The sequence below is a fragment of the Oncorhynchus mykiss genome, chromosome 8 (assembly GCF_057628025.1).
Source record: "Oncorhynchus mykiss isolate SJ-2025 chromosome 8, ASM5762802v1, whole genome shotgun sequence".
Lineage (NCBI taxonomy): Eukaryota > Metazoa > Chordata > Actinopteri > Salmoniformes > Salmonidae > Oncorhynchus > Oncorhynchus mykiss.
Window position 1 is genome coordinate 80,207,255 of NC_143029.1, and position 15,246 is coordinate 80,222,500.

The 15,246-nt window shown below is 42.9% G+C and overlaps 1 protein-coding gene across 1 annotated transcript in view; it reads left to right on the forward strand.

Annotated features, from left to right (window-relative positions):
• Nucleotides 1-240: 240 nt before the first annotated feature.
• onecut3b (one cut homeobox 3b) overlaps nucleotides 241-15,246 on the forward strand; it is a 22,622-nt gene continuing 7,616 nt past the window's right edge. The window contains exon 1 of the mRNA XM_036986357.2: nucleotides 241-1,313. Within this exon, the coding sequence (XP_036842252.2) occupies nucleotides 248-1,313 (1,066 nt within the window). The 5' untranslated portion in view covers nucleotides 241-247. The remainder of the gene's footprint in view (nucleotides 1,314-15,246) is intronic.

A 15,246-nucleotide genomic window follows, 5' to 3' on the forward strand; every position in this document is an offset into this window, starting at 1 on the left:
ATATTTACCTACCTTGGAACAAGATAAATTATTTACAAAAACCATGTTGGATTGACTGGAGAAAAACTCTAATCAATGGATTGGTTTTGAGATCGTTTGGTAATATTATCACTTCAGGAGTCTGAGAGAGGGAGAGTGAGCGCGCGCCTCTGTCTGTGTGTTTGAGTCTGAGTGAAAGGACCGAGAAGGAGCGGGAGAGAGAGGGAGGGGAGGGAGGTGGGATCAGGAAAGATATATTCTTTCAGTGATGGAACTCACAATGGAAAACCTTGGAAACCTCCACGGCGTCTCGCACTCACAGGCCGGGGAACTGATGAGCTCCACGCACGCCCGGCAGTCCTCCGCCCCTTCACACCGGAATCTGGTTTCTCACGCACACGGCCGGTCGGCCATGGTGTCTAGTATGGCCGCGATCCTGGATGGTACCGGGGACTACCGGACAGACCCCTCGGCGCTCTCTGGCCACCTCCACCCGGCTATGAGCATGTGTGAGTCCGGGATGAGCCTGAGCAACACCTACACCACCCTGACCCCTCTCCAGCACCTACCTCCCATATCCACGGTCTCCGACAAGTTCCACCACCCACACCCACACTCCCACCACCACGCAGCCGCCCACCAGCGACTCTCCGCGGGGAACGTCAGCGGGAGCTTTACGTTGATGAGGGATGACCACCGTGGGCTGGCGTCTATGGGAAACCTGTACGGCCACTACCCTAAAGATATGTCCGGCATGGTCCATGGGTCACTCTCCCCGTTGTCCAACAGTCTCGGCTCTTTGCACAACTCCCAGCAGACGCTCTCAGCCTACGGTCCAAGTGCTCACCTTACCAATGATGCCAAGATGCTCTCTCCCGTGACAGGCTTCGAGTCCCACGCCGCAATGCTGTCCCGGAGCGAGGAGCACCTTGCCAGGGGGTTAGGCGGCCATGGGCATGGCATGATGTCCAACCTCAACGGGATGCACCATCCGCACAGCCACCTTCACTCCCAGGCCAATGGGGCAGCGATGCTGGCCGAGCGAGAGAGGCACGGGGCTGGGTCCGGCCAGGGAGGAGTGTCGGGAGGGCAGGCGGAGGAGATCAACACGAAAGAGGTGGCTCAACGGATAACGGCAGAGCTGAAGCGCTACTCAATTCCCCAGGCTATTTTCGCCCAGAGGATCCTATGTCGGTCCCAAGGAACCCTCTCGGATCTTCTGCGGAACCCCAAGCCGTGGAGTAAACTCAAGTCAGGCCGGGAGACGTTTAGGAGAATGTGGAAGTGGCTCCAGGAGCCCGAGTTTCAGCGGATGTCTGCCCTTCGGTTGGCGGGTAAGATGCTTCTGGTCTCACGGCCTTTCTCGTGTGGGCTGCTTATTCAACAGCCGATCGTAACTATTGACGTTTTACGCATAAAAGCGTAGTTTGTTCAATCTTTTGTCAAACCCTCTCTATTTAATGTTACGATAAATAACTAGCTGTATAGGCTACTACAATGAACCTGATATGCTATATATAACTTATTTTAGGCTAAAGACGTCCAGCGTTGTAAGAAAAATCACAGTAAAACGAACGTTATACACGTCAGACAAAACCACAACTTCCAAACGATTCAGCACCATAGTCAGTGCAAAACGGGTGCAACAAAAACGAGACCAAATACGTCTTAAACTTCAGAGCAGACTTTGTGAGAGAATCGTTCTCTCTTTTTAAATCGCCGTTTTTGTTGTTGAGAGACACAGTATCTGCGGTACAGTGCAAGTGATTGCATGATATCCCTGTCAGCATTTGTTGGTGTGACACGTTCCAAGAGAAACTGCATGCACACTGTTACACCTCAGCCCAACGTTAACAGGGTTTTTTGTCGGCTACTCATGCAGCCTGATATAACCATTGAGAGGACCTGGACATTTCATAGTCATGTAAGCCTAATATGAGGCTCTGGTGTATTATGGGGATATGTGTGGTCTGTTACGCGCCAGGCCGGATGTGTGTGTGTAATAATACATTGCATTTGTAGAGCACTTGACATTTACAGACAGACATCACAAAGTTATTTACATTGTGTGCTTTAATAATAGGGGAAAACTATTAGGCGAGAATTAAAAGATAGCTACTGGCCTAGAACTATACAATACGCACAATAATAAGGGAGGCGACAGAGACTGAAAACATAAAACTTGGTGTCTAAAACATGTCGTCCTGTCCATCGTGGTTCTCTCTAGTGAATCCCACATGTTCCAAACATGTCACCCACACAGTCACTCTCTCTCATTGGTCCCGCTTGCCCCGCCAGCTTGAACATCAAGGCCTAAACTCGTCGCAGGTTGGTATTTATTGTCCTTAGTATTGTTCTGGAGGCAGCTCTGCAGAGAGGTTACTAGCTGGCACGCTGGCATAGCCACAAAGTCATACAAACTGAGTTTAAACCTAACCGTAACCCTAACCTTAACCACACTGCTAACCCTAATGTTTACCCCTAACCTTCAATTAAGACCAAAAATAACATTTTTGTTTTCATGAATTTTTACGATATAGCAGCTGGCCCATCTAGCGGATATCGCTCAGTTCTGCCTCCAGGGCAAGATTCCTGACAATACATGTCAACCTACAAACTAGTCGCGCAGGAGGAGAGCGCGTCAGAGGGGCGCGTGACCTCTGGCTGCACGGTCAATACGCGAGTTCCCACTCTCCCCTTTTAAATGTGGCACATGGATCAATATTCGAATCCAGACCTGAAATACAGCTAACCACATGGCCGCGCCGGGTTTTCATTTAGGCAGCTTTTGTAGTTTAAGGTCTAAAATTAGACCAGATAGGCCTATGGGTTGTCCCGTCTGTCTACCACTGGCGTCCTCCTGCTTTGGTGACGCAGGCGTTTAGTTGCCTGGTCGAATACCGAATACTGACTCGTATCACTGGTTACCTGCCTGTTAAGTTTATTTCGACATTTAAAATGCTGTCGAGCCTATCCCTTGGCCATAGAAAAACATTTACTATAAAATACAAACTATTTTCGTGCAAAGGCATTTTCTTGCCACGGACACATTTTCACCACAGTAGGTCCTAAGTGACCAAATAAAGGCCACAAAGACCTTCGTCATGTTTTAATTATAATTTTTCTCTATGCGGTTGATTTGTTTGATTCATTTTATCACGTTTATGTTTTCAATCGTTGTCCAGTCAATAATTTAAAAACAAGAGACATTTGAAATGATTGTACAAGAAAAAATATAATAAACCCCAATGAAAAACGTATAGTTAGAGTTGTTTTTCCAATTGGTTATTACATTTCTGAGAAAATGTATAGTTTTACTGTAAAACAGGAGGGATATTTTCAGACAATTTCAGACAAAACCATGTTGTGTCCAATAAAGTTTGTACCATGTTTTGTGCTGCTACCATGTTGTGCTCCTACCATGTTGTGTTGCTACCATGTTGTGTTGTCATGTGTTGCTGCCATGCTATGTTGTTGTCTTAGGTCTCTCTTTATGTAGTGTTGTGGTGTCTCTCTTGTCGTGATGTGTGTTTTGTCCTATATATACAGTGGGGCAAAAAGTATTTAGTCAGCCACCAATTGTACAAGTTCTCCCACTTAAAAAGATGAGAGAGACCTGTCATTTTCATCATAGGTACACTTCAACTATGACAGACAAAATGAGAAAAAAAATCCAGAAAATCACATTGTAGGATTTTTAATGAATTTATTTGCAAATTATGGTGGAAAATAAGTATTTGGTCACCTACAAACAAGCAAGATTTCTGGCTCTCACAGACCTGTAACTCCTCCTGTAACCCTGTAACACCTGTAACTCCTCCACTCGTTACCTGTATTAATGGCACCTGTTTGATCTTGTTATCAGTATAAAAGACACCTGTCCACAACCTCAAACAGTCACACTCCAAACTCCACTATGGCCAAGACCAAAGAGCTGTCAAAGGACACCAGAAACAAAATTGTAGACCTGCACCAGACTGGGAAGACTAAATCTGCAATAGGTAAGCAGCTTGGTTTGAAGAAATCAACTGTGGGAGCAATTATTAGGAAATGGAAGACATACAAGACCACTGATAATCTCCCTCGATCTGGGGCTCCACGCAAGATCTCACCCTGTGGGGTCAAAATGATCACAAGAACGGTGAGCAAAAATTCCAGAACCACACGGGGGACATAGTGAATGACCTGCAGAGAGCTGGGACCAAAGTAACAAAGCCTACCATCAGTAACACACTACGCCGCCAGGGACTCAAATCCTGCAATGCCAGACGTGTCCCCCTGCTTAAGCCAGTACATGTCCAGGCCCATCTGAAGTTTGCTAGAGAGCATTTGGATGATCCAGAAGAAGATTGGGAGAATGTCATATGCTCAGATGAAACCAAAATATAACTTTTTGGTAAAAAATCAACTCGTCGTGTTTGGAGGACAAAGAATGCTGAGTTGCATCCAAAGAACACCATACCTACTGTGAAGCATGGGGGTGGAAACATCATGCTTTGGGGCTGTTTTTCTGCAAAGGGACCAGGACGACTGATCCGTGTAAAGGAAAGAATGAATGGGGCCATGTATCGTGAGATTTTGAGTGAAAACCTCCTTCCATCAGCAAGGGCATTGAAGATGAAACGTGGATGGGTCTTTCAGCATGACAATGATCCCAAACACACCGCCCGGGCAACGAAGGAGTGGCTTCGTAAGAAGCATTTCACGGTCCTGGAGTGGCCCAGCCAGTCTCCAGATCTCAACCCCATAGAAAATATTTGGAGGGAGTTGAAAGTCTGTGTTGCCCAGCAACAGCCCCAAAACATCACTGCTCTAGAGGAGATATGCATGGAGGAATGGGCCAAAATACAGTGTGTGAAAACCTTGTGAAGACTTACAGAAAACGTTTGACCTCTGTCATTGCCAACAAAGGGTATATAACAAAGTAGTGAGATAGACTTTTGTTATTGACCAAATACTTATTTTCCACCATAATTTGCAAATAAATTCATAAAAATCCTACAATGTGATTTTCTGGATTTTTTTTCTTCTCATTTTGTCTGTCATAGTTGAAGTGTACCTATGATGAAAATGACAGGCCTCTCTCATGTTTTTAAGTGGGAGAACTTACACAATTGGTGGCTGACTAAATACTTTTTTGCCCCACTGTATATATACAGTATATATATTTTTGTTAAATTCCCAGTCCCCGTCTCCCGCAGGAGGCCTTTTGCCTTTTGGTAGGCCTTCATTGTAAATAATAATTTGTTCTTAACTGACTTGCCTTGTTATATAAAGGTTCTGTCCCCTAATCATGGTGAAAATATTCTCACTCTGTATAATAGCTGAATATTCCATTGACATATCATTTCCGTTCATATGCTTTAATAGTTTAATTTACTCATAAACAAACTGTAGAAACAACTAGGATAAATCATACAAAGCTTATATGTGATCCCATTACATGCATGTCTTTTCTCCATTCTAATCTGTCAAAAGGAAGATCCCTCTGAACACGGTGTAGTGGTGTGCATTCTCTTGTGATTAGTGCCCAGAGGGGTTGATTTTAGTACCCCTCCCACAACTTTCAATTAAATCATATACATCTGAATGGCTGATGAGTTATTGACTCATGATAAGTGTGTGTGTGTAAGCCTTTGTGTGTGTGTTTGTGTGTCAGCAAGCATGTGTTGAGTTGAAATGCTGATCGCACCAAATCACAACCAAGTTTCCTGTGTGTATGTGTTCAAGAGTAGCCTGGTCTATCTCATTGTCATACCATGCATATTTGGCAAGGCATTGAACCAACACAAAAAAAGGAGTTGGTAAAATCTCAAACATATGGGATCAGCAGGCTAGTTCAAGGGTCCATAAGGACACAGACTGTTGAAGCTGCTAGCAGGTTGTTGGAGATGGTGTTCTTGTAGTACATCATTTTCACAGGTGTTACAGTCAATACCACTGATTCCTCTGCACTGTCACACGCTCTACTCTACAGGTCAGACAGGGCAACAGTTGTTTGAAGTTGTACCACTACAGAACGGATACTGGTGCAACCTTTCCTGATAGGAATCTAAAAAAAAGACAATGAAAAAGCCAGATAGTTAGGTAGATAGATATATACAGTTGAAGTCGGAAGTTTACATACACTTAGGTTGGAGTCATTAAAACGTGTTTTCCAACCTCTCCACACATTTCTTGTTAACAAACTACAGTTTTGGCAAGTCGGTTAGGACGTCTACCTTGTGCATGACACAAGTAATTTTTCCAACAATTGTTTACAGACAGATTATTTCACTTATAATTCACTGTATCACAATTCCAGTGGGTCAGAAGTTTACACACACTAAGTTGACTGTGCCTTTAAACAGCTTGGAAAATTCCAGAAAATGATGTCATGGCTTTAGAAGCCTCTGATAGGCTAATTGACATCATTTGAGTCAATTGGAGGTGTACCTGTGGATGTATTTCAAGGCCTACCTTCAAACTCAGTGCCTCTTTGCTTGACATCATGGGAAAATCTAAAGAAATCAGCAAAAAAATTGTAGACCTCCACAAGTCTGGTTCCTCCTTGGGAGCAATTTCCAAACACCCGAAGGTACCACATTCATCTGTACAAACAATAGTACGCAAGTATAAACACCATTGGACCATGCAGCCGCCATACCGATCAAGAAGGAGACGCGTTCTGTCTCCTAGAGATGGACGCACTTTGGTGCCAAAAGTGCAAATCAATCCCAGAACAACTGCAAAGGACCCCGTGAAGATGCTGGAGGAAACAGGTCCAAAAGTATCTATATCCACAGTAAAACGAGTCCTATATCGACACAACCTGAAAGGCCGCTCAGCAAGGAAGAAGCCCATGCTCCAAAACCGCCATAAAAATGCCAGACTACTGTTTGCAACTGCACATGGGGACAAAGATCATACTTTTTGGAGAAATGTCCTCTGTTCTGATGAAACAAAAATGGAACTGTTTGGCCATAATGACCATCGTTATGTTTGGAGGAAAAAGTGGGAGGCTTGCAAGCCAAAGAACACCATCCCAACTTTGAAGTACGGGGGTGGCAGCATCATGTTGTGGGGGTGCTTTGTTGCACTTCACAAAATAGATGGCATCATAAGGCAGGAAAATTATGTGGATATATTGAAGAAACATCTCAAGACACCAGTTAGAGCTTGGGTCCTCCAAATGGACAATGACCCCAAGCATATTTCCAAAGTTGTGGCAAAATGGCTTAAGGACAACAAAGTCAAGGTATTGGAGTGGCCATCACAAAGACCTGACCTCAATCCTATAGAATATTTGTGGGCAGAACTGAAAAAGCGTGTGCGGGCAAAGAGGCCTACAAACCTGACTCAGTTACACCAGCTCTGTCAGGAGGAATGAGGCCTAAAAACCTGACTCAGTTACAACAGCTCTGTCAGGAGGAATGGGCCAAAATTCCTCCAACTTATTGTGGGAAGCTTGTGGAAGGCTACCTGAAATGTTTTACCCAAGTTAAACTATTTAAAGGCAATGCTACCAAACACTAATTGAGTGTATGTAAACTTCTGACCCACTGGAGATGTGATGAAAGAAATAAAACCTGAAATAAATCATTCTCTGCATCATTGACTCTCCCATCAATGGTCCTCCCTGCTACTACAGAACAAACATCCATGTTTACTGCTACCAGCGCTCCCAGTCTCAGAATTATATCTTCATCCATGTTTCTCAAACGTCATTCTTAAAATGAAGTGGTGATCCTGACTGACCTAAGACAGGGAATCTTTACTAGGATTAAGTGTCAGGAATTGTGAAAAACTGAGTTTAAATGTATTTGGCTAAGGTGTATGTAAACTTCCGATTTCAACCGTAGGTAGGTAGATAGATAGATAGATAGCTGTAGCCGTATAGCTGTGCTAGTGATTGTCATTAATAGTGTAGCTCTGTCCTTTCTCTGTTTGCCTGGCTTTGCACATAGGAAATCAATAAAGCTGCTTCCCATTCCCAACCCCCTCTCTCTCTGTCTGTCTGTCTGTCTGTCTGTCTGTCTGTCTGTCTGTCTGTCTGTCTGTCTCTGTCTCTGTCTCTCTGTCTGTCTGTCTCTCTCTGTCTGTATGTCTGTGTCTCTCTGTCTGTCTGTCTGTCTGTCTGTCTGTCTGTCTGTCTGTCTGTCTGTCTGTCTGTCTGTCTGTCTCTGTCTCTGTCTCTCTCTGTCTGTCTGCCTTTCTCTCTCTCTCTCTCTCTCATTTTGTCTCTGCCATCTTCTCTGCAATTCATCACAAAAACATGACCTATCATCCATTATGACTGCCACTAGAACCGGACAGGCTGCTTCAGTGGTCTGGAAACCCACACACTGCAGGAAACAGAGTTGAGGGATAAAGCTCGAGGACTGGAAACCCAAACACTGTAGGAAACAGAGTTGAGGGTTGAAGCTCGAGGACTGGAAACCCAAACACTGTAGGAAACTCGAGGATAGAAGGAAATCCATCTGCTATAATGTGATAAATATGAGGAGGAAAAGCTGCAAATCTATTGTGTCATTTTAGTGTAAGAGCTGTTTGAAAAGACCACTTGAATTTTCAGTCTGTTTTGGTGGGATGCCTGCCTTGGTGTTTTGGTGGGATAGACCAATAAGAAAGAGAGTTCCAAACCTCTCTGCCAATCACAGCTAGTTTTCAGTTTTCCTCCCCTCACAAAGACCACTCCCAGCCTGTCCTAGCAAAAATATTGCTTTGCTAAGAAGCATTTTTCTTCTTCTTTTTGACAATTTGAATTTAAAACCCAGAAATGATTTGATATTGATATAAAAACGTCTGCATTGGACCATTAAGTTGTCCTTTGTGGCTCAGTTGGTAGAGCATGGCGCTTGTAACCCCAGGGTAGTGGGTTTGATTATTCCCTGGACCACCCATATGTTAAACATATGCAAGCATGACTGTAAGTTGCTTTGGATAAAAGCGACAGCTAATTAACATATTATTAAGCCAGGATTTGGTCTATGGTGTACAGCAGTTGTCTTTGTGGTTGATTCTTTCTCTGCGACTGTGTCAGTTGGTGTTCACCAGGGTGTTAGAGAGCTACAAGGTAGGCATGCTTTCGCTCCAGCACAGGACTAACATATGTGATTCAACTATACCACCTGAGCTGTGTGAGGTACATGGCGTGAGGTGGGGAGCTGTCCTTGTTCCTGATCATTCAGACTGTGATTCTGAATGGACAGCTGGTCCCAGGTGTGTCATTTGTGATAGTGGAGGTAGAACTGGGACAGAGCGAACAATCTGATCATAAGTCAGATGTTGTTTGATCATATTCATCAGGGTTCAATGCTCAGAACATTGTTGTTATTATTAGACGTTATTATTAGAAATGTGATCTACAGAATGGAATAACACTATTTATAAACTGGGTGGTTCGATCCCTAAATTTTGATTGGCTGACAGCCGTGGTATATCAGACCATATACCATAGGTATGACAAAACATGTATTTTTACTGCTCTAATTACATTGGTAACCAGTTTATAATATCAATAAGGCACCTCAGGGGTTTGTGATGTATGGCCAATATACCACAGCTAAGGGCTGTGTCCAGACACTCCGCGTTGTGTTGTGCATAAGAACAGCCCTTAGTCGTGGTATATTGGCCATATACCACACCCCATCATGGCTTATTGCTCAATTATATCCTTATCTCTCTGTTGTGGGGGCGCCCATACCCCAACACTGCCAGCGCCATTCATATATTTTGTAGACCAATGTCTTTGATGCCGTCTATGAAAGACTAATGCCAATCTGTAGTTTAGCCCAGTGTTCTTGGTTTATGCAATTAAATGCAAATGTTCAGATCGCTGCAAGTAAATGAACTCTATCAAAACGTAAACAAAAAGAGTGATATGTGAAATAAGAGAGCAGGGGCTGGTATTGATTCAGGGTTGGGGAGTTTGGGCTTTGTGTGAACAGGCTGATAGAGGTAGGGTAGTGAAAGGATCGATAGAGACTTTAATAATTGATAAGCATGAGGGAGAGGGAGATGGAGGAGAGTGGAAGGAAGAGAGAGAAGGAGGAGTAGAGTGGTGTAGCCCTTGTAAGAGACTCACTTCTGGGTAAGCAAAGCAAATGTGTGGTTAACACACAGCGTCAACCACAACCCCGACATACGTGTGGTACCTACAAACAGAATTGTGTATAACATGCTGTTTAAACCTGTGGAAAAACCACCAACATCCCACTTCAGACACTAAATGAACTGGGTTACTAAGAATGCACTGGTTAAATCTGTGGTCGACAACATCTGCATATCCTAACACTTTTTAATTGAACCTTTATTGAAACCTGAAAGTCATTTTATGATAAATAATATCTTGTAGAAAGGAGACAGATTTACATAGAATAGCCCTCGCAAGACAAAGGCAGTGTTTTTTTAACAGAGGATTCTAGTATATGTAGTCTGCCATAGTAACGATCCATTTCTGCTTATGTCAGCAAAACCACCTTAATGCAATCCAGGCTTGTGATGTCATTTCGTTTTTAAAGGTTGCTATGGTTTATGGGGTATGTAAATGCATCTTTATGTAGGCATGCATGCACATTGTACTGTGCGTGTGTGTGTGTGTGTGTGCGTGTGCGTGTGTGTTTGTGTTTGTGTGTGGTGTGTACATGTGTGATTGGGTTATACAGTGTGTCTGCACTATACATTGTTCAGGCTTATCTGACTCGCTCAGAATCTGTATTGATTTCCTCTCCTCTCCTCTGCTCTCTCTCTCTCTCTCTCTCTCTCTCTCTCTCTCTCTCTCTCTCTCTCTCTGTCTGTCTCCCTCCATCTCTGGCACTGCACCAGCAGAAGCCAGCCGAGCAGATCCATCCCTCCCCTTTCCTCCCCCTCCTCTCCCCTCTGCATCATTGACTCTCCCATCAATGGTCCTCCCTGCTACTACAGAACAAACATCCATGTTTACTGCTACCAGCACTCCCAGTTTCAGAATTATATCTTCATCCATGTTTCTCAAACGTCAAATTTCGAAGTTGCAATCCAAGTTCAGGCATTAATTAAGGTTATTAAGGTTAGGCATTAACTCAGAATGGTTCATGGTTAAGGTTTGGGTAGCGCTATATAAAACCCATTATTATTGTTAGTGTTATGAAGACTATCAAAGGGGAATAGGTCAATATTTACATATTATATACAATAATTCTCTCATCTGGGCTGTAACGGAGGAATTTATTTTAAAACATAAAAAAAGCCTAAATTGTCGAATTATGTGTAGCCTTGTAAAAGGTAATGAAAGACTGGGGATCAGATCTCTGCATGAAAATTCGTAGACACGATCAGCTGGGAGGGTTCGGCTGGAGATGTGCTGTTCGTGTGCTGTTCTGAACATAGTTCTCTCCGTATAGGCGCTGTCCGTGGCTCTGACCATTCATTCTCTCGGTATAGGCTCTGTCCGTGGTTCTGACCATTCATTATCTCACTATAGGCGCTGTCCGTTGTTCTGACTATTCATTATCGCAGTATGGCGCTGTCCGTGGTTCTGACCTTTCATTTTCTCAGTATAGGCGCTGTCCATGGACTGAACAAAGTTGGCACAAATTACAACAGTATTCGTATTTGCATTCTGACCGGAATATATAACGTTTGGTGGCAACATTTTGTTTGTTTGTGTGTGTGTGTGTGTGTGTGTGTGTGTGGAAGACGGAAACATGCGCAACGGTCACCGGTTTATTTGATTTATCTTTTGTAATAATAATATATTTCTTGCCTACTTCTATACATTTTTTTACCTTCATTTAACTAGGCAAGTCAGTTAAGAACAAATTCTTATTTTCAATGACGGCCTAGGAACAGTGGGTTAACTGCCTGTTCAGGGGCAGAACAACAGATTTGTACTTCGTCAGCTTGGGGATTTGAACTTGCAACCTTTCGGTTACTAGATTTCGGTCACTCTAACCACTAGGCTACCCTGCCGTCCCACATATTTCACTGATGAAATTATTTGACAAAAATGTACCGAAAAAAATACAACAACTAATGATGTAAATATACCTACTTAAAATACACATATATTTGTCTCTTTTTCTCAGAGCCAAACAGCGGAAAAGTAAAACATGGCTTGCTGAAATAGTCAAGTCGTGCATGATATGATCTAAATGTACACGAATCCGCATCAGTTACTTTTTCCTATTTTCATAAACAATTGTAAATACGCATGATTAAATACGCATCACTTATTTCTCGGTTTCCTTAGTTTCATCTATTTATTCAATTTGTTGCTACATATTATTGTTTTGATTATTTTAATGTGGAGGAAAAACAAAACCATGTTCTGAACTCTAAATTCCCTTATTTTAACCGTGTAGCCAAATTCATTTAGCCCTAAGAGCCTGTGACATAGGCTATACATTTGTATTTTTTTAAACTTTATTTAACTAGGCAAGTCAGAACAATTTCTTATTTACAATGACAGCCAAACCCTAACGACGCTGGGCCAATCGTGCGCCGCCCTATGGGACTCTCAATCGCGGCCGTTTGTGATACAGCCTGGAATCGAACTAGGGTCTATAGTGACGTCTCTAGCTCTCGGGTGCAGTGCCTTAGACCGCTGCGCCACTCGGGAGCCCGAGAGGCTCAGGCATTGCCTTTTCAACTCAATACTAGTGCTTGACTTGACAGGAGCTAACCGGCACCTGAAATGTTCTACTGCTTGAGCTCCTGTTTCTCTTAAATATAAACAGTACCAGCACCGAAATTACTACCGAACACTTTTTCAGTCCAGGTCAAGCACTGCCCCATACTACAAACACCATACGAATAAAATGTTTAAAATAAATATCGTGTGCACAATAGCATAGCTTTTAAGAATAAATTGCATAACAAACTATTTCTGAAACCTTATTGTCCTATCGAATAAACAGCAGTTGTCTCCTTTCACTCTATAGGCTATGCCGCGAATAACAAATGGCTAGGAAGAATCTCTAAATTTCGGAAATATTTAGGTTCACAATATTGTGAATTATTTTCCCAAACATTCATTGTTACAGTTTGCTTAAATAATAGCTGCAATGAATATATAATGTAAATGCACGTTGAAAGGTGCAGTAGCAACCACAAGATAATTCAACTGCAATTACTTGCTTGGCTTAGGCTACATTAGAAAGCAAAGAATTTCATCAAGAAATGAACGAAATGTTTCAGCAAAATCAATCCATTTTCAATTAATTACAGCAGCTTCTAATATAGGGACGGCGGTTGCTTGGCATGCCTTTGTGGGAACCCAACCGTTGACTGTACAGAATGCATTGGCTCTAATCAATACAATCAATGAGCGTAGATCTCAAAGGTGTGACGGACAGTGATTGATTGACATAAACTGTTTCTCGCCTGCAGTAGTCCGGCCGGTAAGGGAGAAGGCTCGTCTCACCGCACGCAAAACGCGATCACGTCATTCCGCCCCAGCCTCGGTCCCAGGCACACCGCTATAGCAGCACGGTGCGGTCAGTTATGAAACACACACACACACACACACACACACACACACACACACACACACACACACACACACACACACACACACACACACACACATGGTCCACACTTAGAGTTGGGAGGGCAAAATACAGCACCTTTAAGGATCCTTTGAAAACACAGTCATTTTAATGAAATAACATTTTCATCATCAAACCTAAGATAATACATATGCATTGAAGTGTTTATACATAATCCCCTGCTTGCCAATGTTTGTGTCAGGATTTTTGCAGTGTTTGCTGTTTGCACATGCCTATTTGCATATTTTTCAGGCCTTCTATGCAAATGTTTCAGATAAGCTTCTGCAATTGTATAAACCTATAATAACATAGTTACTTTCACCCAAACTGTGCTCGGAACATTGTATTTATTTATTAACAAACACACCGATATTCGCGTCAGTTGGAAGTCAACAGCGCCTTTATGTAGGCTACCCTGGTGCCTTTTCCAGCCTAAATAATGTCCATCCTATGATTATCACCTGAGTCCAAGGTAGCTTCCTATAAGGGTACTATCTCCCAATAGCCTAATCCCTAGATTAGGCCTACTATATCCTTACACTGTAAATCCCAGTGTACAGGCCCTATCTAAGCTATCTCTCATGTTTCCTCCATGTCCTCCACGCTGTCACGTGGCAGAGCTCACAGCAAGGAAGTATAGTTCTACCAACCACCTGCTACCCTTCTCATCGTTAAGTGTGATGTCACGCGTACACGACTTTGTAAGTGTGGGAGCGAATCATTATGATCAGGAGGGAGGCTAAACTTCCTTTCTTTTGCAATTGAACATTTCCAAAAGGAAAGAGACTGCATGAGAAGGAGAAAGTAGGTCTACAGTGTACGGTTGTTCTTGGTAAATATATGTAAATCAATTATTTGAATGCTGTGGTAACTGCGCAAAACAAACCTGGATTTGAGATTTGTGGTTGGTTACCACAGATTCTAACAACTCAGTGGCAGTCATGTCATGTAGCAATACATGAAGTATAAACTGGGGGGGTTCGAGTCCTGAATGCTGATTGGCCGAAAGCCGTGGTATATCAGGTATACCAGGGGTATGACAAAACATTTATTTTTACTGCTCTAATTACGTTGGTAACCAGTTTATAATAAAAATAAGGGATCCCAGGGGTTTGTGGTATATGGTCAGTATACCACGGCTAAGGGCTGTATCCAGGCACTCCACATTGTGTTGTGCATAAGAACAGCCCTTAGCCGTGGTATATTGGCCACATACCACACCCTCTCATGCATTATTGCTTGAGTATAGAGGAAGCGCCTTTGACCTTTGACCTTATAAATTGAAAGTAACTTGAATGGTGCTTGATGCAGTTGGTTTGATTATAATTAACCCAGAGGTTAAGTCTCACTCCGTAAGTCTCTGGATAATAGCATCTGTAAGAACAATATTGTGTAAAAAAATATAGCTAAAATATATTGACCATTCTAAGTAGAGTCCTGGGGGTAACTAGACAAATTGTCTAATTGTCTAATTGCTGACACAAAAAAAGCGCCGTTTGGAAAAACATTGATAATGTGGATGAAGGTCATGCTTAGACAAAGTTATCTCCTAGTGCAGTATGTGTTAACTTCTTGTACAGTTGATTTCTCATGTAGGCTATGCTGTAGGCCTACCGTGGGGGTCTGGCTCTCAAGTGTTTGCGATGCTACTGGTTGAGCTAATGGGAGAGAAAGGAAGGGGAGAGTGGTGTTGGCATTGTAAAATGGCCGGTAGCAGCAGTTGTCTGAAAACAGGCATTACGTATAAAATGATCAGTAT